The 23,108-nt window shown below is 34.1% G+C and overlaps 1 protein-coding gene and 1 long non-coding RNA gene across 6 annotated transcripts in view; both read left to right on the forward strand.

The window, feature by feature from the left end:
* The window catches only part of LOC138314338 (ceramide synthase 5-like), a 73,005-nt gene that overhangs the window by 4,007 nt on the left and 45,890 nt on the right, over positions 1 to 23,108 (forward strand). Inside the window, exon 1 of one of the 5 annotated variants that reach the window (XM_069254633.1) lies at positions 14,978 to 15,784. The exons of 1 other annotated variant lie outside the window; for it this stretch is intronic. In XM_069254633.1, coding sequence (XP_069110734.1) covers positions 15,579 to 15,784 — 206 coding nt within the window. In that variant the 5' untranslated portion in view covers positions 14,978 to 15,578. Of the gene's footprint in view, positions 1 to 14,977; positions 15,785 to 23,108 lie in introns of those variants that run through there. 3 more of the 5 variants (XM_069254632.1, XM_069254630.1, XM_069254629.1) reach the window with 3 other exon arrangements.
* On the forward strand, positions 6,327 to 9,557 carry LOC138314339 (uncharacterized). Its single transcript, XR_011207359.1, has 2 exons — positions 6,327 to 7,064; positions 8,272 to 9,557. It is a non-coding gene; the product is annotated as an uncharacterized lncRNA (long non-coding RNA).

Below are 23,108 nucleotides of genomic sequence, written 5' to 3' on the forward strand. Positions count from 1 at the left end.
TATATAGTATATGGTATTGAAACAGCTGACAACACACAGACAAGCTCTAGGTCAAGGTTTTTGTGTCTTAAAGGTCATCTAATACTCTTTTATATGATCTATAACAGTGTCGTAAGTCTTTTTCGGATCTTGAATGGATTTATTATTAGTTTAACTCACTGTAATAAAGGTTCGCATCTTTAAACAAATTCAATTTTGTGACTTTTTTTTTACCTGTTTTTGCCTGTAACTGTAAGATTGCGTGGGAAAATAAGTCTTGTAAGGACTTGGGTATATGTAAGATCATGGTATGTTTTTTGTGATGTGGAATTTACATTCTGAGATGAATATATACAGTTAATTACTTTTAGAAAGCAGATCAAGTTTACTGAGGCTGCAATAGAGGATGGACTAAGATGGCTATAACACAAGTGCAAGCTACATAATATGTAGACCTAAAATAAAATGTTAGATCATAAGTTATTTTGCCAATCCTATCTAAAATATATATATGTACTGGGTATACACAGTCACCAATGCCACACCTTTCATCTTGAATGCACATATATACATGTACAATGTACCCTAATACCCCATATTTTTGACAGCCCACACAATCATTTCACACATCATCAACCATGGTGTTGTATTTACAAAGGGGAGAGTTTCAAAATTCAAATTCTTGAAAAATGATTTTGTTTACGTTGGATATCCTTCAGAAAATCTACCTTCATGCTAATAATGATATGAACTTTAAAAATGGAAATGCAAAAATTAGAAATTAATGTTTTTTATAAAACTCAATTTTAGTTTGAGGCAATATTACATTTACAATTGAGCTTTTAGCCTTGAAGATGATTGATAGAACTTTATTTTACACTCGATGAAATGTAGACTACCGGTGTAAAGAAAACTATGCCTCATTGACAACAAATATAGATATAACATTTTTATCCTTGCTCAATTTAACATTAATTTTACCTCCTAGGATAATGGGATACAAGTGTGTTGTTTTGTGTTTGATCTTGCAAAGCTTATGGTGAGTGTTGAGTTGTAGACATAGAACAGATCTTATAAGTTTAACAAAAGTGAAGAAATTATTTTTGTAGTCAAATATGAAAGACTTTAACTTGTCCTCAATTTTAACACTACTTGATCCTATAATGGTTTTATGATATCTTATATTTGTGTGGATATATTATTTACATATCAATGTCACTTCTACTATATATTATAAACTAACCATGCCAAGGCAAAGTGAAGTATGTGACGATATAACCGACACCCAAAATGTGACCATTATGACGTCACTAATGTTGACGTGGTGACATCAACTTATCACCGTTAAAATGGCTGTTCAGTCTTGTGGATTAAATCATCGTTGATAAACGGTTTTCCTGGTCTAGCTTAAACAATGTTAATGCAGAGACCCTAAAATGAGTTGATATAGTAAATATAAGTATTAAACTACCTTCCTATGGCATCTATATATATAGACCATAGATGCCAAAGGAAGATAGTTTAATGCTTAAATAACTGCTTTCTCATGAAAAATTATGCATAGCCAAATCTGAAAATGATAGGATTTTGATAAAATCTGAAGTTAAATCCATGTGTTCTATATGTATTGGCATATTACAGTGTAATTCTTCTTGGGAGGTATGTACATGTACCTGCACCATTGACACTGACGATTATGTGGATTTAGTTATCTGCTGTTACGGGTATAGTTATTGATTGTAATATCATATGTGTGTGGGCGTTACATCATATATTTTTCATCACAGAGAAAGATGATTTCTGTAATATATGCAAAGAGGGAATATTAATGTAAAGTTTGGTAGAGAATAATAATTTGAACCTTCATGATGACTTAGATGAAATGTTAACAAACTGAAACTTAACAGTATTTACATTTTTCAAAATTATGTCTTCCCTAAAATTTTCATTAAGAAAAAGGTCGTTTCTTCTGCTGCTTCTAATAATTAGGGCTCATTATTAAGGGAGTGGGACGACTGGTTCGCCCGTTGTCAGTATAATGTTACTGAGTGGGGTGTGCTGCTTGGTGTCTTCGGCAGCATGCTTCAGCGATATAGCACTATAAAAAGGACAAGAGTTCCACTATACAAGAAGACACAACATGAATATACCACAGTCTCCCAAAACACGCACATCGTAGTTCACACACACAAGATACCACATACATGATATGGTAGGACGCCCTTGAATGATCCTGGCTGTTAATTCTAAGGACGTCAATTTAATAAACCACACCAAATATCATTAGAAATTTCTGTCTCAAATATTAGTGAAAGCCCATTATCTCCCCCTGGGTTTAAATAGGAAATATGACTGTGACAGTCCAGAATTAAAATGCTCTTTACTTTAACAGTGACAAGGGCATACTTACGGTAGTACTATAAACAATGTGTTTCAATGTAACTTCAGTCATAAGGTGTTAATATATTCTATGGATGTCAAAGGAAGTTAATAGGAAAGCTAAACAGACATGTGTAAGCATATATATCGAGTTGTATGGCCAACCTTCAAATTACTATACATATGTATAAGAGTTTAAATATTTATAGGCTTGGGTGAAATCCCTATTGGAATTTCCAACCGCTAATTTCCTGAGAGAAATATTGGTTTTTGAAAGAACAAGTTTTATGAATAAATCATTTCAGAAATGCTATATATATATATAAACACATGTCTACTTCGATCAAATAGCAAGTGTAAGTATACATATACCATGCATAAATTTGCTGGAGTGAGGTTATCCTAGAGGAATTACCATTTAGAAATTGCTCTGTCAATGGATGGTTCCCAAAGACATATAAGATATTGGGCACCTTATACTTTACATTGCAGACTGTACTGTACACCTGTTTTGTCTTTCTATGTACATATGTCTCACTATCATAGTAAATGATACTAAAATACAAACCGATTTAATGTGAGTGCTGATCGACAAAAATTGAAACTTGAAATAGATAATAGAAATACTAATTAAGTGGAAATGGAAAAATGCAAATAGAATTCATTATTCATCAACTTCAGTTCTGTCACTGTCACTTTGTAAATAATTAGGTATTAAAACTCCTTTAAAAAAATTAAATGATAAAATGCGTCCCATGTTTGCTATATAAATTGATTCCATTGTCTGTTTTGGATCAGTTACCAAATACTGTGACTGTATTATATATGCTAATTAACATCAATATGTTTCAGCTAATTATTGTTATCTACTCAACCTGTATATGCTTTAGCCAGCTGTCTGTCAAACAATTTTTGCTTCATCTTAATTATAAACTTGTCTAAACATATGGTACTATAGTCTACTTCAAATAACGTGTGGACTCTGGCTCCTGATGTTTTTTCAAAGAAATGCTTCTATTTTCCTTCCTTATTTTTATTTGTTAAACAGATGCTACAACGTAACCTTACAAATATAAATGGTAGACCTCAAGCTGCTTGAATTACTCAACTGCAAAACAGGTGTCGCATACATCAACACTACAGATAATATATAATTGCAAAATGGATTACTAACAACAATAGGGCAACCATTGATTTTCTAATACCATTCTACATCATCTGTAATAAAGTATACATTGTATATTGTTTTATAAACTATATGTACAAGTCTGACAGGTGCTAATTCTATCATTATAAATCAAATTAACTGAAATTTATATATAATGACAATAAGTTGTCAAGTTAATTATTAGTTTTCATCAACATTATTATAACCAAGAGCTACAAAATCATGTTAGTTTTGGTTGTCCTTTGAGAATATCAGACACCTTAACCATTCTGCCATTATGGCCGAGGATTTTGGTCCAGAAGTACATGTTGAATATCAGACATCTTAACCACTCTGCCATTGAGGCCCATGAGGATGTGGGGGCCTAGATGTACATGTAGAATATCAGACATCTTAACCACTCTTGCCATTGTGGCCCAGGATTTGGGGGTCTAGAGGTACATGTAGAATATCAGACATCTTAACCACTCTGTCATTGAGGCCAAGGATTTGGGGGTCTAGATGTACATGTAGAATATCAGACATCTTAACCACTCTGTCTTTGAGGCCAAGGATTTGGGGGTCTAGATGTACATGTAGAATATCAGACATCTTAACCACTCTGCCATTATGGTCCAGGATTTGGGGGTCTAGAGGTACATGTAGAATATCAGACATCTTAACCACTCTGCCATTATGGTCCAGGATTTGGGGGTCTAGAGGTACTTGTAGAATATCAGTCACCTTAACCACTCTACCATTGAGGCCCAGGATTTGGGGGTCTAGAGGTACATGTAGAATATCAGTCACCTTAACCACTCTACCATTGAGGCCCAGGATTTGGGGGTCTAGAGGTACATGTAGAATATCAGACACCTTAACCACTCTGCCATTGTGGTCCAGGATTTGGAGGTCTAGAGGTACATTTAGAATATCAGACACCTTAACCACTCTGCCATTGTGGTTCAGGATTTGGAGGTCTAGAGGTACATGTAGAATATCAGTCACCTTAACCACTCTGCCTTTTTGGCCCAGGATTTGGTGTCTATAGAGGTAGAATTTCAGACACTCGAACCATTCCGTCATCGTGGCCCAGGGTCTAGAGGTAGAATATAAGACACTCTATCCACTTAGCCACCTGGTTACTGCTGATGAGCGTATCATTCCATGTCGATCTGTTATTGCTCTGCTGTTCTGTTACACTGTGGGGAATAATAAAGGAAATGCCCTATATGTATCCTAATGGCACTCATTCAATATGAATATATAGGCATTGATTATTACTTGTTGACTCATATACTTTCTCGTTAGTTAATCAAAGCATGACGTATGCAGTCCTTTGTAAACTTTTATAATGAAGTAATATTCCTGCTGGATCTATAATTGAAAACAACTGTTATTTGTCTTATGTGTGTGAGATTGAAAGTAAAATTATAAATGTTTACCAGGTAGTGACAAAGTCATAGTTAGATGAGAAAGAAATGTTAGACCAACGCATCAAGCTGCCAATGCATTAATTAGTTAATGAGTCGGTGGTCTGCTGAGCGACTATGACCTCATCAGGTCATGTGACCAGAGGTAGAGCCTAGGTGTTGTGTAGTCGTTAGCGGCAGTGTACAGATCGGTGTACAGATCGGCCACATGGTGTTTGGCCTTGATTAGCGGCAAGTGTATTTATTGATTTTGTGTCGTATATAGTATCAATTGACTGTCTATTTTTATTATACCTGTGCATATTATGACATCCAGACCATATGAAAGGGAGGTAATTAGAAATTTCTATGGTGAGACTCATTAAAGTGACTTGCGCTGAAAATATCATTTTATATATAGATGTCAGCTTATATAGGTACCATTAATTACTTACATACATGCATCACAGCATTCATATGTTTGAACAAGTACAGTGAATCGAAAGCATTAAAACACTGTCGTTGGTGAGATATATATTTGTTGTAAGCAGTAAACATTCTACAATGCGTGGCTGCGTAAAATGTCTAATCCCTTTGTCATGCTTTATCTAAATAAGTCTGCAATTGATTGATTGATATTGAAAAACCAAAATCTATGTTAATCTATATTACATAATAAACAATTTCTGAAAAAAAAATCAGGTCTTCCACATTGCACATATTTTGGAATGTAAGTTTCAACCTTAAATCACCATGTTATTTTCTATATTTAACAACCAAATGATGTGAACTTTCAATTGTCATGCCCTTACATGGAAATTGGGAGGCATTTTCATACTGTCCTGTCAAGTTCTGTTGTGTTGAGTTCTGTAGTCTCAATCTCCTTATAGGAGAATTAATTGTATATGGGTGCATATGTACGGATTAACTTATAAGCTTAAAGGCAGTCAAAAGGTTAGGAAGTGTAACCCTTCAGTTTGATAAATATAGACTATACAGGTAAAAATAATTATAAAGGTGCGCATGTCATATAATCATTATCTATTGTGTTGGACATGGACAGCAATCAGGATCAGTCATTCAAAGAGAATACCATTGATTATTTTCAGATTGTTTGAATGCACAGATCATATGCTACGCTATGCTACGTCGCATTTAGTGGTCTTCACCTGAATAATGATATAGGTATACTAGTACTAATTAAAACATATTGTATTGTTAGATTTATAAAATATGCACCAGTATTTGTAGTTCATTTCATTGGTTGTAAATTAACGCAATTTGTATAGAACTTTTGTTTTTGTTTTGCTATGTTCCTTTCAATCTTTATTCTTTAGATCAGAAGTTAACTTTAAAGTTTAATTTGACAATGAGAGATTGTTCTAAGGTAATTTTTAAAATAACCGTGCCAATAAGCATCGAGCTTCGTACACTATATTAGTGGAAAGTGTGAAAATCACAGAAGTTGATGATTGTTTGTTTATTTGTTATATATAAAGAACTAATCATAAAAAGTTGGTTGATATGAAAAAATATTTTTTGTATCCATGGCAACCGGGGGTATATACAATTATATATGTGAAAAAATGCATTAATCTAAACATAACGAAATTTCTTAAAATTTATGCCATGTTTCATATTGCACAACATTTTAAATTGATTAAATCATTATAGGCGTGTGAAAAATTAACAAAAAATATGTTTTCATAATTTTCTTAAGATCCAAGAGGCCGGAAACCCCCAAAATATTAGTTAAAATATGTTGAAATGTTGCTAAAAGTAATGAAAAATTTCTCAAAATCCATACATTGCTTGATAATGTTATTTATACTAAAACAATAAGCATTAATTGGTTAAAAATAATCAATAATAAAATTGGGTAGAAAAATGAAATGGAAAGAATAAATTATATATTTTTCCTGTGAATTTCCTGAAATTTGGCATAATTTAGCATTTGGATTATCTCCCTTGCCAGTGATTGAGTATATAATTACCTCCCTTGCCTGGAACTCTCCATTCATGAAACAACAAAAGGCGATCTATTTACAGAACAGCATGTTTTCAAGCCTGCATAAATGTGCTGTTAACTATGTTTTTGGCCTTAATATGTGTGGAGGAATGGAGAAGAAGTGACAGGATTACTTTTGGTAAGTTTTTTTTATTATGCAAATGTTTTAATGAGACAGAAATTGAATGAATTCCAACAAAAATCACTTCATATATTCTATTCTATTGCCGGTTCCATTCTTTAATTTCTTGTTAGTTGGCCTAACAGTTGTATGTTGTACTTAATGGAAATACTTATTTTCATAACATAACCTTATAGCTATATATAGTTTGTTGAGAGTACATTAATCAGTGGCAGAATCAAAGACAATTCCGGTGGGGGTGGAGGGGGCGGTTGCCTGATTGTCAAAACTTTTTCAACCCTTCTGGATCCATCACTGATCATGACCATATGGTAAAGATAAATTGATGAAAATTTTGAAGAAACTGACTATTTTATAATATCTAGAATAATCTAGGTGTATAAGTTATTATAAATATACATGAAAAAATAAAAATTAAAAAACATGCAATATTTAGTAAGTGTAAGTAACTTATTAAATTATTAATATCTTGAATGAATGATTGTTGGATATTCCTTTTCTGTTTTCAGTTTCTGTACGTCCTTTAAGTGCTCTACAGCTATTTATTACTGTAATTCGTTAGTAGTACAGGAATTATTTCTTATGTAGACTCTATATAAATGCACTATATCATGTATTATGTAGAAACATTTACATACCGGTATATAAAATTATTTTTATGTATAGTCAGACAAAACAGAAATGATTTCAAGTACTCTAATACTAGTAATATAGGTTACTGATTGTTCTCTTAACAAGAATATTTCATATTGTGACATTTTAAATATTTAAGATAACGATATAAAAGACTGACACCCCAGTGCTTAAACCAATATGTGTTTAAAACACCAACCTGGAAACAGTCGGTACAGTCTGTATAACTTAAGTGTCAATGTTTCTTGAACAGTAAAACACGGATGAATTGAATCATTGGATGTTTTACTGCAATTTATATCATTTAATTGTTCCACCATAAAACATACACAAACGTGTACCTACATATGTGTGTGTGTGTTTTTAATGTAGTGTCCCTCTGACCATCCGTACAAACTTTTCTGTCTCTAATTCTGATTCTATTAAGCTTAATTTGTTAAAATGTTGACTCTGAAACTTGTGCTGCCCATGGCAATATTATCTGTATCATTTCATTTTGCAAACATTCATTCTGTTTTAGAAATCAATTAGTAGTAAATTTTAAATATTTTTTTTCTATTTTTACTTCTAGAATGACATCTGCATTAAAAGACTCAGTGGATCAGGTATTGCTGATGGACCAATTGTCAAGGCGTACCAAGTTAAGAAAGTTCCACAAAATACCAGTGCGAGACCCATAGTACTTGTACATACCACCGAAGGCGCTTGTTCTATACTTAAAATACATGGAGTTCTGTCTAGCAGACATTTTATCACTCTACTTTCACCAAGCAATTGATATGAAGCTGGATACTCTTAATATTAGTTTAACGTCCTTTTAATAGCCAGAGTCGTTTAAGGACGTGCAAGGTTTGTTGGTGGGGGAAAGCCGGCCTACCCGGAGAAAAACCACCAACCAGCAGTCAGTACCTGGCAACTGCCCCACATGGAATTCGAACCCGCATCCAAGAGGTGGAGGGCTTGTGGTAATATGTCGGGACATCTTAACCACTGTGCAGACTCTTAGTTGTGAACTGACCAACACAGTTTGGTGAAGTGTGTGATATCAAAAGACCAAAGTGATGCTTATTAATTCAGATAAATTAATAAGCTTAGAGTGTGTTGGTTGTAATTTCAGTTTGGAACAGATACTTTCACAAAATGAGTCTACAGAGATCTGTTATCAAGCCATATGGACAAAACATTTTAGTTGAATTTTTTTAATGAGGACATCAAATGTTGTGAAAGGATGTTTAATAAAGATATTTCAGTCTGGTGAGGGTATGTTGAATGATGGCATACAAGTTTATAGTGTGATGACTGATGTAATAAGTGTATGTTTACAGTCAAGTAATTATGACTGATGAGAAGCAAAAGTTATAGTGTGATGAGGGCATACGTTTACACTCTGATGACTGATGTCTCAGTAATGATGAGGGCATAAGATTATAGTGTGATGACTGCTTAGGGCATAAGTTTACAGGGTGATGATTGATGAGGGCATAAGTTTACAGTTTGGTGACTGATGAGGGCATAAGTTTATAGTGTGATGATTGATTAGGGCATAAGTTTACAGTGTGATGACTGATGAGGGCATAAGTTTATAGTGTGACGACTGATGAGGGCACAAGTTTATAGTGTGACGACTGATGAGGGCCCAAGTTTATAGTGTGACGACTGATGAGAGCACAAGTTTATAGTGTGATGACTGATGAGGGCATATTTTTATAGTGTGATGACTGATGAGGGCATAAGTTTATTGTGTGATGACTGATGAGGGCACAAGTTTATAGTGTGATGACTGATGAGGGCATATGTTTATAGTGTGATGACTTTTTTATTATATAAGCTGAATAAAAGTTGGCAAAAGAATTTCTATTGATGCAGTTTTGTCTCTATATCTGCCTTTTCCCTCAAATCCATTTACATATATATTATATGGTTTGGTGAAAGGAATTAACTGTATTTTTGGTGTCAAGTAATGTCACAGTTCACATATTATAGTGACAATATAATTATTTCTATTTGAAAGAGGAGGCAGTAGAAATATAAGTAATAATAAGCTGTTGCTAAGGAATAAATAATGTTGCTAGGGATATTTTCGATGACAAATGGTCCTAAAATTTCACTTTTTATATAATTAATCAATTTTAAGCATACTCAATAAGCTTCCAGCAGTGATATTTTTTTTTGAATGAAACAAATACAACATTGAAAGAATAACAAACAGAAATGACCCTATTTTTCTAATAAAAATGTGTAAAAATGACCTAATTTCAGTCATCCATTAAGAAAACAGATTAAATTTTCTACCCAATTTTATTTTTTCTTTCATTACTTAAACATCCATTAATGATCCTCAGTAATATAAATTGCATGGCAAATGTACGGATTTTCCATAATTTTTCAACAAAAAGTACACATTTTTCGTCAATTTTTGGAAGTCAGGGATGTGGCTATTTACTGTTACCATAGCAACCATCCTATAATTTTGGATTGTTTATTGATGATTTATTTTAATCAAATATACTTCATATTATGAATATATTTTGTTTTCATACAAATGTCATTTTTATAAATGCTTGAATTTTCCATACAAATATCCTGCTTTTTCAACATTTTTCCAATTATGAGACCTTGTTGCCATGGCAACCAAATTTCCATGCCAATCAGTAAAAATGGCCTTCCAAACAACTTAATTCTTTATGGAATTTGTTTCTTAGCCAAAGGGGGTTACTTTAAAGTATATAATTTGAATTTCTATTTTTTTCACTTTCCACCTAAAGCTTGATGCTTATTGGCACGGCCTCTTTAAAATTTCGTTAATAATTAAGATAAGTCAAACTCCTTTAACGTGTTATTATTTTATTTAATTAGGTTGTAGGCAGGTAAATTGTTCTCATATTATCTGTTTGGATTTCATATTCAGCTTAGGATATAAAGCATAGATCTATATAGACCAACAAACAGTACCTACATGTACAGCTGACAATTGCCCCACATAGAATTCGAACTCGCAATCCAGAGTTGGAGGGCTTGTCGTAATATGTCAGGACATCTAATAAATCAATCACACATATTAATCTTGCAAGTTGCATTTGTGTACTTTGAAAGTTAACTAGCTTTCTCAATGTGGCCATGTTGTGACAGGGGAAGCCTCATTTATCTCCCATGTTTGCACCAGTTATCTCCCTTGTTTGTACCAATTATCTCCCTTGTTTGTACCAGTTATCTCCCTTGTTTGCATACAACTTAATAAGTAACCTAGCCGTGAATGGTAATAAAGTGTTTAAAAAAAACATTCAGCTACAACCATGATCGGAATCAATGATACAATTCTGCGGTATGACAAAATAGATGTGCTGCAGTGACCTGTGGTCACTTCATGACCTGCTGGTGATTGTGACATACCGGACAGTGATCATGATCATGGTCCACTCTTCCTGTCTGATTGTAAAAGTTCAGCAAAAAACATGTCAATACACATATCAACTTCTACTTTTATTGTCCCGTATTACTGTTCATATCATATAATGCAATTGTGTTTGTTTTGTGTGTCTTGATAAAGGGGCAGATCGCCTCGAAAAATCTGACATTTTTTTGTCCACACGGTTGGAATTATATGTACTTCTTTGCCCCATATCAACTCTATTGATAGAGTCATGATCAGGAAGTATATGTTTTGATCATTTGTTTGGAACATGTTAACAGTTCTTGTTGTGTGAGGACTTGAGATATGGATTGAACCAGACTTTAACATGGGATTAAAGAAAGTTCTTGGACAATTTACTCAGCAACCTCTATGTTAGCAGTGTTACAGACATCGCAAAAGTTGGGGAAAAAAAGCTGGACATTCGGACAGGCAAGGACTGTGAGTAGGTCCGACCGAATAAGATTTTGCCGGACCGAACATTAATGTGAATTTTTGAAGTAAACATAACTCTCTGCTATAAGTATCCAGGCATCTGTTTTTATGATTATCTAATTTATCTTATGCAGTTTACATATTTGCCAGGTTCAGCACCAGCATAATACTTCAGAGACACCATTTCTACTGACTTCCAGTCCTCAATAATTGCCGGACGGTCATCCTGACCAGATTTTGAAATAGGCGGTCCGAGTCAAATTTTGCCAGACATGTCCGTCGGACCGGCAAATTTTGCGATGTCTGGTGTTATACCAACTGCCTATATATATTGCAGGCCTTGAACATACGATCCCACAATTCACAAAACACACTGTTGAAAGAGGTCAATATAAGATACAGGATTAAATGTGTTTTTAGGAAATACAGTAAAATCACCTCTGTACATCTAACAACCACCTTATGAGACCATTGTTTAGGGTCCCAGATGGCCAAATACAACACAATTTGACCTGAATTAAAGACCAATTTAATTAGTGGCTAAAAGATAATTATTTGTTGGTCAATTCGTAGGTCTTTATAGACAGGTTAAGTTGTATATCACCACCACCTCCTCCTCTAATATGAGTCAATCTTCAGTTTATTGAATTCTAGCAAAACTGTCATTTTAGTATTTTGAAAATTACCAATTTACCAATATATGAGACAGTACGTTTTTTCTGTAACTTGTTTTGAGTTAAAAAAAAAAAAAATGTACTGGCATCTAGCAGATGTGGACTAGATTATGGTGTGACGTCTTACAGGGTCCTTGAAGTAATAAAAATCTGCGTATTTACTCAGTATCCAGCATACATAGATATCTAACCTATAGCACTATAGGAATGCAGTGAACATGCCTAACATTCCAAGTGACAAGATAATTAAAATGACTATCCTATCTCACAATCAGACAGTGGCCTAGGGCTAGATATTTATACACCACTGACCCTGTTATAACATATTGTATCACCGATAGCAATGTTTACATCATATCTTATCTCAGTCCTAATCTCAGATTGTCTCCCTTTGATAGTTAGATGTCTTAATCTTATACAGTTGTCATTTGCTGTTACAGTGTATGCCATAGAATTATCTCCCCTTCTCTACAAAGATATATACAACAATTAGATATCTTTTTATATTAACAGCTTTTACTGCAACTTGCATGTTTTGTTATGTTATTCTCCTATTGTTCAGTTATATATACTAGTAAAATGTGTTAATCATGGGGAGAGGATGGGAACTGTTCTGACCTACTTATTTCAGTCAAGTAATATAACTCCAGGAGGTGGGAGGATCATTGTAGGGTACTAGCTAGCATATGTGCAGACCCACCCCAACACATTATGTTCTAATTTCACATATGAAGGAACGGTTATTACATTTACATGTGCGTTTTAAAAGAAATTTCTGATTTTTAGTGCATTATGAGATGGTATCAGTATCATAGTATTATGGATATGTCTGCAGACAACCTGTGTAGGATGGGTCCAGAAATTATAAAGAGTTGTGACAATTTATCAGAGTCCTGCACTACCTCCAGGTCTTCAGTAATACCACATAACTCCTTTGTTCATCATTTCTGTCTGTCTTTGATCACTGCCGCTCTATAATAAAGATGTTTTGATGTCACTTTTCACATGGCCGATATTTATACATGTAGTATAAAGGTGAGACACTTAAAGTGGAATGATCAAAGGTATATATGTATGAAAAATCACACTATATATAAGATCATTTATTTGTGTCACACGGCACTGTTATCGTGAAGAATCGATAAAAGTTTAATCTGGTGTCTTCATTATATGGTTATGTAGCGTAGCGTCTAAATTATTTAGAAAGTCACTCTGTTAAGTCACACAGTGGTATGCTTGTATAATGTTGTAAGTGGTTGTATACGGACATGTACAACTGTTATAATGGAATTGAGTTATTGAAATTACAAATAAGCTGCTGCATATGTGTATACAATAGTATTATAGACTCATATATACCCGCACATGTACAGAAAAATAAAACTCAATGACCTTCCTCTAGTGCTTTCATCATATCTTGATGACTCTTCAGGAACAAACACATATATATATATATATATAAGAAATAAAAACAATAACGACTGACTGGTGAGCACTTTCGCCCCATTCAAGGGAGCTCTTCAGACTGTTTATTGAAGACGTATTATGACGTCATAATTCATGACGTCATTTGCTAAGAGACAAGATATAAACATTCAATGAGGAAAAATACAAATAATACAATGTCTGATTAAACAAAAGGCAAAACACGAAAATATAAAAATTCTTCAATAATTATATCTTGTCCCCTGAAGACCGGCATGAGCCGAGAAAGCGCTACGGAGGAAAATATAGTTGTGTTTTCTTTTTATGTATATATATATATATATATAAATATATAGCACTGCTCATATATATGGTGTAATTGGTATATAAGCACTAGTCCATTGCATGAACCTGTACATTTACACACTGCACATGTACATATACAGGCACAACACATATACATGGCACATGTAGCTGCACATACTGTACAAACACTGCACACAAATGAGTACATGTGCACATAGACACAACATATGTGCCTATACTGCAATGCACATGTATATAGAAATGCATAATGTTGCTGAAACCTATGTGTTTCTATCGAGATGCAACACATGTTTTACAGACACAACAAATAACATACATGCTAACAGACACAATATATGTATGTGCCTGCACACATGTACAACACATTTATATATATACCTCATCTCTTAGATACACACCACACAACGCTTAGACACACTTTCACATGTTTGCACACCAGGTACCTATAAGAGAAATCGGTCACCCACAATAACAATGTACACTACTCTACGTACTGTTCCTTAATGATTTTGACAGACAGATGGAAGGTCATGATGATTTTGATCACTGTCAATTGTTCAGGTGTTTTTTATTGTTTGACCAGTCTGGGCATATGTTTTTAGGTTTTAAGTGGGAGCACATTTCTCGTGCTGGCTGAGTCAAATAATAAGATAGGTTTAAGTTGCTATTGATAGTTAAACTGTAAACAGGCGTGGCCATAATAAGCTTTGTGTCTCCTCCAAATTAAAAACCACAGTCTTTAAAACTTGTCTCACATTCTTTGTGTTAGATGGTGTGCCCCCTCGAGATATTTACTGAAGGAGAAAAGCTTAAGTATGTTACTGAAAAGCATCTCCAGGATAGGGGAATGTGTATATGTTAATGAACTTACCTGTAGACTTATGGTTCTACACGCCTTCATATGAGTTAAATGCAAATATTCGTACAGAATAAATAATTGTACTTGTGATGACGAACTATATATGTGGTATTTGATGTCCTTCAACAATTACACTCATAAAACTTGCCCAGGAGCTAATAGGTGGAGTGATTCATAATTTGTAGTAGTTATATACACATCCCGTACAAGAGTGAGCAGAGGTCAAGGTCAACTGATGATTAAATGAACTTTGTGGGAGGAAGCGGCCCTATATGTATATTTGAGTGGGATGTGTGTGTGGTGTGATTTAGCTGAAGATATCAATAAGAAGAGATATCACACAGTTCATGACAGGAGATAGTGTTGGTTTGGTGTCTGTGCTAGTGTTAAGTGTTCGTGTGCTTTTCCTTTCCGGTATATCCTTCATGATGCCATTGTGTGCCTCCAGGTGCCTGTGATGACCCACACAAAGATATGAGCCGATGACTTTACAGTTTACACAAACATCTGTTTCTACCACTACTATAAGACTAGTATATATGTGTGATCCACACACATGTGTACCTAATATTGACCTGTCAGACACGTGCTACTATACAACATGTTGACTGGTGTTCATCCTATGTAAACCTCATCAACAAATGCTATTTTCGTATTAGATCTATATGTTCAGCGGTTGGATAAAAAAAACGTGATAAAAGTATGCCGTGGCTTTTTATGGATTTGTGAAACATTCGTCTGTGAACAAAATGGAATTACATGTGATGTTGGTGAAAGTTTATGACTATGTGAGAACCACGTTTTGGAGCGAGTGGTTCTGGTTTGGTGGATCAGGCCATTCATGGGCTGACTTCATTGATAAAGAGGATGGGATACGTCATCCACAGTACACTGACCTCCGGTGGGCCTTGTTATGTGGCATGGTCATATTTCTGATAAGGAAGGTTGCAGAGAGGTAAATATGATTAAAGGATTATATATACTTACAGAGATTGTTTTACATGATGTGATCTTCATTAATAATCCACTCATCCCTATAATTTTACAATGGACTGTTCTACTCATAGATCTGGAAGAGTTCAAATATTATTTGAGGGGTGAAAAAGTTAATTGCATAAATGATTGGCTTGATCTCATTTATAGAAAATAAAGTGTTAAGTGGTATTCTTCCATACACTCACCATTTTCCTTCAGGCCATGTCTTTTAATTCCCCTAAGCTTTGGTTGTGAACTGACTCGTCAAACTGAAACTGACCTTAATACAATTTCAGTACTTTTAGGTCATTCCAACATTTACCTATGGAAGGTATAACTCCCAGTGAACATAACTACCAATTGATCATACAATTCATTACAGTATTTGTATGTTGCATTGTATAATGTATATGCAACTGTATGATGTATATGCAATAATTAACATACAAAAGTTGGTTGGTTGAATTGGTATGTTATTATCAATAGCTAAGGTCATTTAGGGACAGGCATCTTTGTGTGTGTTACGTTGTTGCATGTGTTTTGGGAGACTGTAGTATATTTGTATTGTGCCTCAGCAGAAACTCTTGCCCATTTTGCAGTGCTTTATTAATAAAACATACTGTCAAAGACAATATATACTGAAAACAAACAATTCAGTTGTAGTTATACCTTTATGCAGAACATTAAGAAAGAAAAAACTTACTATCACTGTTACATAGATTTAAGGTGTTGTCTCGGCCAAAGGACATGACCAATTAATTATAACTAGAGCATATATACCCCACAGGGACAAATGTCCAACTCAAGGTCAAAATTGAGGCGATGACAAACACAATCTGGGTAAAAGTTATACATTTTTATGTGCATGGATAAATTCCACAGTACTTGAGATAAAGACTAACTTTGCCATCCAATCAGATGTTTTTGTTAACGCTATTTTAACATTTTAAATACTTGATTACTATCTTATATAAATTTACCAGTTGTACATTAAAATATATTCTGTAAAAATAAAAAACATGTAAGTGAGCAAAACATATATTCCAGTCAATAACAACAGTATATAGGAATGAAAATGTTCCCCGGTGTGCATTATTTCGCAGTTGTTTTAAAGTTGTGAAAATCAACCCTAGAAGGATGCTATATTTATCAAAATCATGAAATTAAAGTCTTACAAAAATAACATTTACTGCGCTACATACATCTGTAGTATATTTGGTACTAGACTAGTCTATAAGCTGAACTTTAGCAGCAAGATCTATTGATAGAAATTATATATAAGTGAATTTCAATTCATAGTCATGTTTATGACAATAAGATAAAATTGATCATAACCTGTTGGGTCATTTGGTCTCTCATATTACTTCAAACAAGCCCAAATTGGCTATAATAAATGTCCACTTGACTTTGTTTTCTTTGATTGGCGTTTATGATCTTGGTGCGTATCTGGTAAATCCAGGTAATTTGACAATATAAACTGAGGCAGAGTTTGGTGTTACACCTGTCCACTGCCACACGTAAAGTATTGTCACATGTGGTGGTCATTTATTACACCTATTACTGGCTGATCATCTGAGACAAAGAATGGACACAGGGCAGCTGGTGGGCTGTCATTTATGATATGACTATGGGAGGGTGTGTTGTTGTTTACAGTTTTCTATGACACATGTTTCTGGTTAGGTTTGAATATTAAGTGTCATACTAGCTTTGTGTACACTTGAAGATCATCAGAAGACTATGGGATTGACCATCATTGTCATTTGTGACAGCAAGACAAATTTTAAATGTATGTCGCTACCTCTCAGAGTTTGCATTTAATTTATAATGCCAAACAGACAACAGTGCAAAGAGGTCATATATTTAATTTCTTTAAATTTACCTTTTGAACTCTTATATGCCAACTTTCAATGTTTAATATATGTGTCTTGGGATACCAAAGACTGTTATTTGGTAGAAAAGCTATATAGCTACATGCTATAAAAGTTCTAATAAAATTGAACCAGTAAATATTAGCATGATCTTCAAGTCCTTTGGAACATTTAGTCAGGGTTGCCATTTAGGCTCTGACCTGCCTTATGTTTATATATACTGACCATTTATAGTGGGATACTTAATAAAGATAATTTGACATATCTCATGCTGAGGCACTGGGAGGATGTGACATTAATCCCCTACTTACACAAGGGGAGATAACCCTGACTAACATACAGCTAAGCCCTGGGCTGGACTAAAGCATACATCCTTCAATCTATTATTTTTCTACTATATGAGATACACACACAACATGTCAGTAAAAATCTGTAAATTCTTGATAGGAATTACAAGGATATTCCAGGAAAATCTCCAGATTAGCATCAAATATAGCAGGAAGTTGTAAGAGATAAAACTGTCATTAAGCAGGAAGCAGTCATAGTTTATAATGAGGAAAAACGGTATAAAGCTAGTATATTAATAATCCGAAATAAAAGGCCAAAATAAATTCAAAGTAAAATCAAAATCATTTCTATGGAATATATATTCAGCCACTATAGGGCCTTCTTCAGTCCGAAATAACACTAGTAATAGTCATAGTTTAATACCAGTAGTGTTGTTTTGTGCATTCAGAGTCTGCAATATGATATCCTTTTGGCTTATATATATATTTATTACCATTTTCATCACAACCCCACTACTCTCACATGTAACCTTACCAAATGCAGTTGGCATTATTCAGCGCATGCTATCCGCTTATTTGATGTCATCACCATTATGTTATCACTATTGTCATTCTAGAGATCCCACATGGAATATGGTTGTTGAAATGACTGGTCCATCCTTAACGATAATTGTTTATTCATTATGGATGCAAAATCTCTCAAGTTTATTATAGAATTGTTATCCAATGTAAATTTAAGCATTGAACTGCATGCATTTAGTTGGTAATATTATGGGAGTATGAATAAATGCCATCTGGAAAACCGCAGATTCAACTTGAAGTGCCAGTGTGGTTCATTATATTTGCTGTTGCCCATTTGGCATTCATACTCCCATAATAGCCGATTGCGACTGAATGCAATATAATGCTTAAAATATATGGCTGATTATGATGCATCGTCAGAATATTGAAAACTTACAGATGTGTACAGTTTGGTTCCCTTGTCGAAAGAATGCAAAAGAACAGTTTATTGATCAATGAACTTCATTTGATGCTCATGTTCCTCATCCATGAAGAAATGTTGCCCAGACCACATGATAGTATTAATGTTTGTTGGCCACAATGAAGCCCCAGTTTTTTCCTGATTGATACTGATTTTACGGCTATTTCAGTAGTGTTTGGCTCGACAGTTATGCGACTTCTTCCGTACTGATGTATTGTGATTCATTTCATGGGTTTTCTATTGCTAATCTTCGGAGCCAACTAAAGACCGGCTAAAACTGGTCATGGAATACAGATTCATCAGTAGCTTCAATATTCTGTGAAGAATTATACATATATAATATAATAAAATTAGACTGGGTCAATCAGCGGTGACCAGCTGGTAATTCAGTGGTACAGGTTCTGGAGATAGTGTTTGGAGGTCATAGGTTTGAACATGATTCAGTCTTGCCTTTACAATTTTTTTCATCTCCTGTTACAAGTATATAAATTCTTAAGTGATGAACTAGATATAGTACAGGTAGATCTGAATCATGTCTAGATATGATTGCAGTGATCAGGAGTGTGTAATATTTTAGTGGGCAGTGGATATTTGATGCATCAGATAATAATTTCCTATTACATTTATACAAATATAATATCTTAATTATCAATTATACAGACAATTAAGATACCTCTAAGTGAACATACTGCTCTAAGTGAATAATTATTGATCTGGATTACGTACATCTGTGATAGATTATTACTTTTTTGTAACAATACATTATTGGTAAAGTTTTATATATGTTAAGTACAGTATACATGTTGGTAAAATGTCCGTTAGTATTGACCATGACCTATATAGGGACACAGAGTTAGATATCGTAACTTTATAATATACATTGTAAACAGTCGTCCAGTATTGAGTTCAAAATAACCAATATAACGGTGTATTATCAAATGTATTTACTGTAAATGACGTTATACCTGAAGTAGTCATGTGACAACTTAAGTTGACCGGGATATGAACTAGCTATAGCTAACTTGTGTGTATATAGTCGGTTCATTCATGTGGTACCATTCATGTGAACCACGCTTCACCAGCCCCACCCATAAATACCAGAATAGCGCTGGAGATTTCTATAAATCTGCCTGAACGTCAAGATCGCCCTTTTATGAATAAAAGAAAACTTTTAAAAATCCATTTCTAAATCCAACCCCCTTCTTTGTTTTTTTTTGAGAAGAGTATAAGGTTTTTGAAATCTTTTGCGAAATGATTTGGGGATATATTCATAATGTTATGTAATTTTAATGGATTCTTGATATTCCACTTGCATTGAATGTCTGTTCTAGATCTTTCTTGTCCTGTCCCATCCCATCATGCCTGCATAACGGTTTTTAAACAAAGACAGACAGTTTCTTCAACTTAAGCTGTTATTTAAAAAAAAAAATTACCATGGAGTACTGGTATTTAATTCTAAATTCCCATCTCCAATATTATTCAAACTCAAGAAAAAACAACTTTGGCAAACAATACAGTGTTTAGTTTAAAAAAATCCAGAGAAATGGACCAGTATATGTGATTTGATCCTTGCTGAAGATGGTTTGCGTTTCTAAGGGAGCTGATCATCAGAGGTCACAAAAGGTCATGTTCTGTTGTAGTTGTGTTCTTAGGCATCACACCAATGTTGTTTTTGGATGATACCAGGAACAGAAGGGTACATGTTCAGTAATGTGTGTATCACCTACTAATTAAGAGGGGGAGGTGTGGGGGGGCTATTAATTTGGCAAATAATGACTTTGTCTGGGGGAGGGGTACCTGGAGTGGTCTCTCAATTTGGTAAATGATGACATTGTCGGGGGGGGGGGGGGGGGGGGGGGAGGGGGGGGGAGGGGGGGAGAGGATGGAGGATCCGAGTTGTGTATCAATTTGGTAAATGATGACATTGCCCGGGTGGGGGTGGGGGTGGGGGAGGGTGGATCAGAATTGTCTCTCAATTTGGTAAATGATGACATTGTCGGGATGGGGGTGGGAGAGGGTGGAGGATCCGAGTTGTCTCTCAATTTTGTAGATGAAGACTCTGTCATCAAATTCAGAAATTGATACTTCCAGCTTAAAATGAATTACTTATTGCCCACATGACTCTGCCTATTATAAAATGCATTACTTTTTGATGGAGGTAATATAATGCTGAGTGTGCACTACAAAGTCTTTTCTACATTAAGTCGGTGATAGTCAAATAAAAAGACCTATATCATATAAAAAAAACATCCAGTCATGTGCAACAGGAAATGGTTTGGCCTTCAAAACAAACACTTATAGACATTTAAACTTAAACTTTACAATCTCACTTGTCTGTCAGCAGACGATAAGAATGTACAAATATTTATTGTACTTTAACATTATACTTTTCAAGTATGTCTGTCAAAGTACTTCAAAAAGTTTAAAAATCTAAAAAAAACTTCATAGGTTTCACAAAACAAAAAAAAATATATGTAGTGCCATGTATTTTTTTCTGCATTAAATTACATGGTCCACAGATTGATTTGACTTTGAAGTTGAATACAGAATATAATTACAGTATGACTATTACAGATTGTAGTATCTTGAAGATATTTTATCTTGAAGAGTTACTATACAACTATTGTTGGACCTCAAAGTTCATCAGACCATTGTAAAGTTTCAGTGATAATTAGGATGAGTTAAGGAGATAGAGAACAATAGATGATGAGTTGTTGATGGATCAGTGACCGTTCAGAGGTTGGATGTGTATAATTGTACAGATAACAGTCTCTTGACTGATTTTTTTTTATCATATAACCTTTTGACTTTTAGGTTAAATAATATCATATGCTATGAGGTCAATGTTGTATGATCATACACATTAGTATATATAAATGGTATACTTGAACATTGATGGCTTTGTTGGCTCAAATTCTAACAATTTCCATGTTAAGCTGCAGATAAATAGGTTTGAAAAATCTCTTCATGTATCATATTTGACCCAATAAGAGCCCATGTCCCTATAAGCGCCCCTCCCCCTTTTTGAGGCCTCAATTTCAATTCCCCGGGCATAAATGAAGACCAAAACTACACAAAACTGTATTGATTTGCAATAATTTCGTCTTATTAATTAGCACATTTGCATTTTCTTAAATTTTTTAAACGCCCTGGGCGCTTATTGGGTCGAATACGGTAATTGTAGTTACTTAACATATATACACTCCCTATATTTATAATAAATATCTTTTATTATTGACAAAGGGTGACGAAAGATTTCATTATCAGTCCTGAATTTAGTACAGCTAAGGTTATTTTCGTATAAATAGGTCTATTTAAATTTCTTAAAAATAAATTCAATTTTTCCAAGTGACTGGTACTACTGGGTCGATAAACAAGCAGGATGTGTTTTATGTTATTTTAGCTGTATAATTAGATAGCTGTATATATACGGAGTCCCAACGATTTACATGGTCAAGCATTGGACAATTTGTAGACAAAATAACAATATAATCACTGTCAGTCTGTCAGATCATAAGATAATAGGACAGTGACTTCAGTTTTACTGAGTCTGGTGGTCGTACATCACCTGTGTCTTTGAAGAGATTACTACTCTAATGATATAAACATTACAATTATATATCAATTTACAAGATCACCTGAGTTTTCGTAAAAATCCTTGATAATTTCCTTTTATCGTAAATTCTTGGATGAAATACATAGAGAATATTGATGAATAGCTCTTGTATTTCATTTCTGTGCAAGCCATAACCATTTCTGTTTCATGAAATGAAATATAATTAACTGTTTTTCATCAAGAAACAAAAAATATATCTATAGAATGCAAATCATAACTGTATTTTGTGAAAGCTGAAATAAGCATCAAATATAAGCCATCTTTAACAAGTAGTGGTATACTGTAGGTGAAAGGAATCTGATAAGATTTGTTTGTGGATGTGTTGTAGCTATATATAGACAGTGAGTCTAGACCTGTCATCAGACTATTAGTTATAATACTATAAATGATAAGAATTTCTCAACTAAATTCTAATACTAAATTATCTCCCCTTAGTTTGAACATGTGGTATGAGTCAATAATCGATCATCAAGCCAATTTTTAGCCCAATAGGGATAAATTTAATACTTAGAGTTTAGACTGCGATACAGCCTCTGGCCTCTTGCAAGTAT

This window comes from Argopecten irradians, chromosome 2 (assembly GCF_041381155.1).
Source record: "Argopecten irradians isolate NY chromosome 2, Ai_NY, whole genome shotgun sequence".
Lineage (NCBI taxonomy): Eukaryota > Metazoa > Mollusca > Bivalvia > Pectinida > Pectinidae > Argopecten > Argopecten irradians.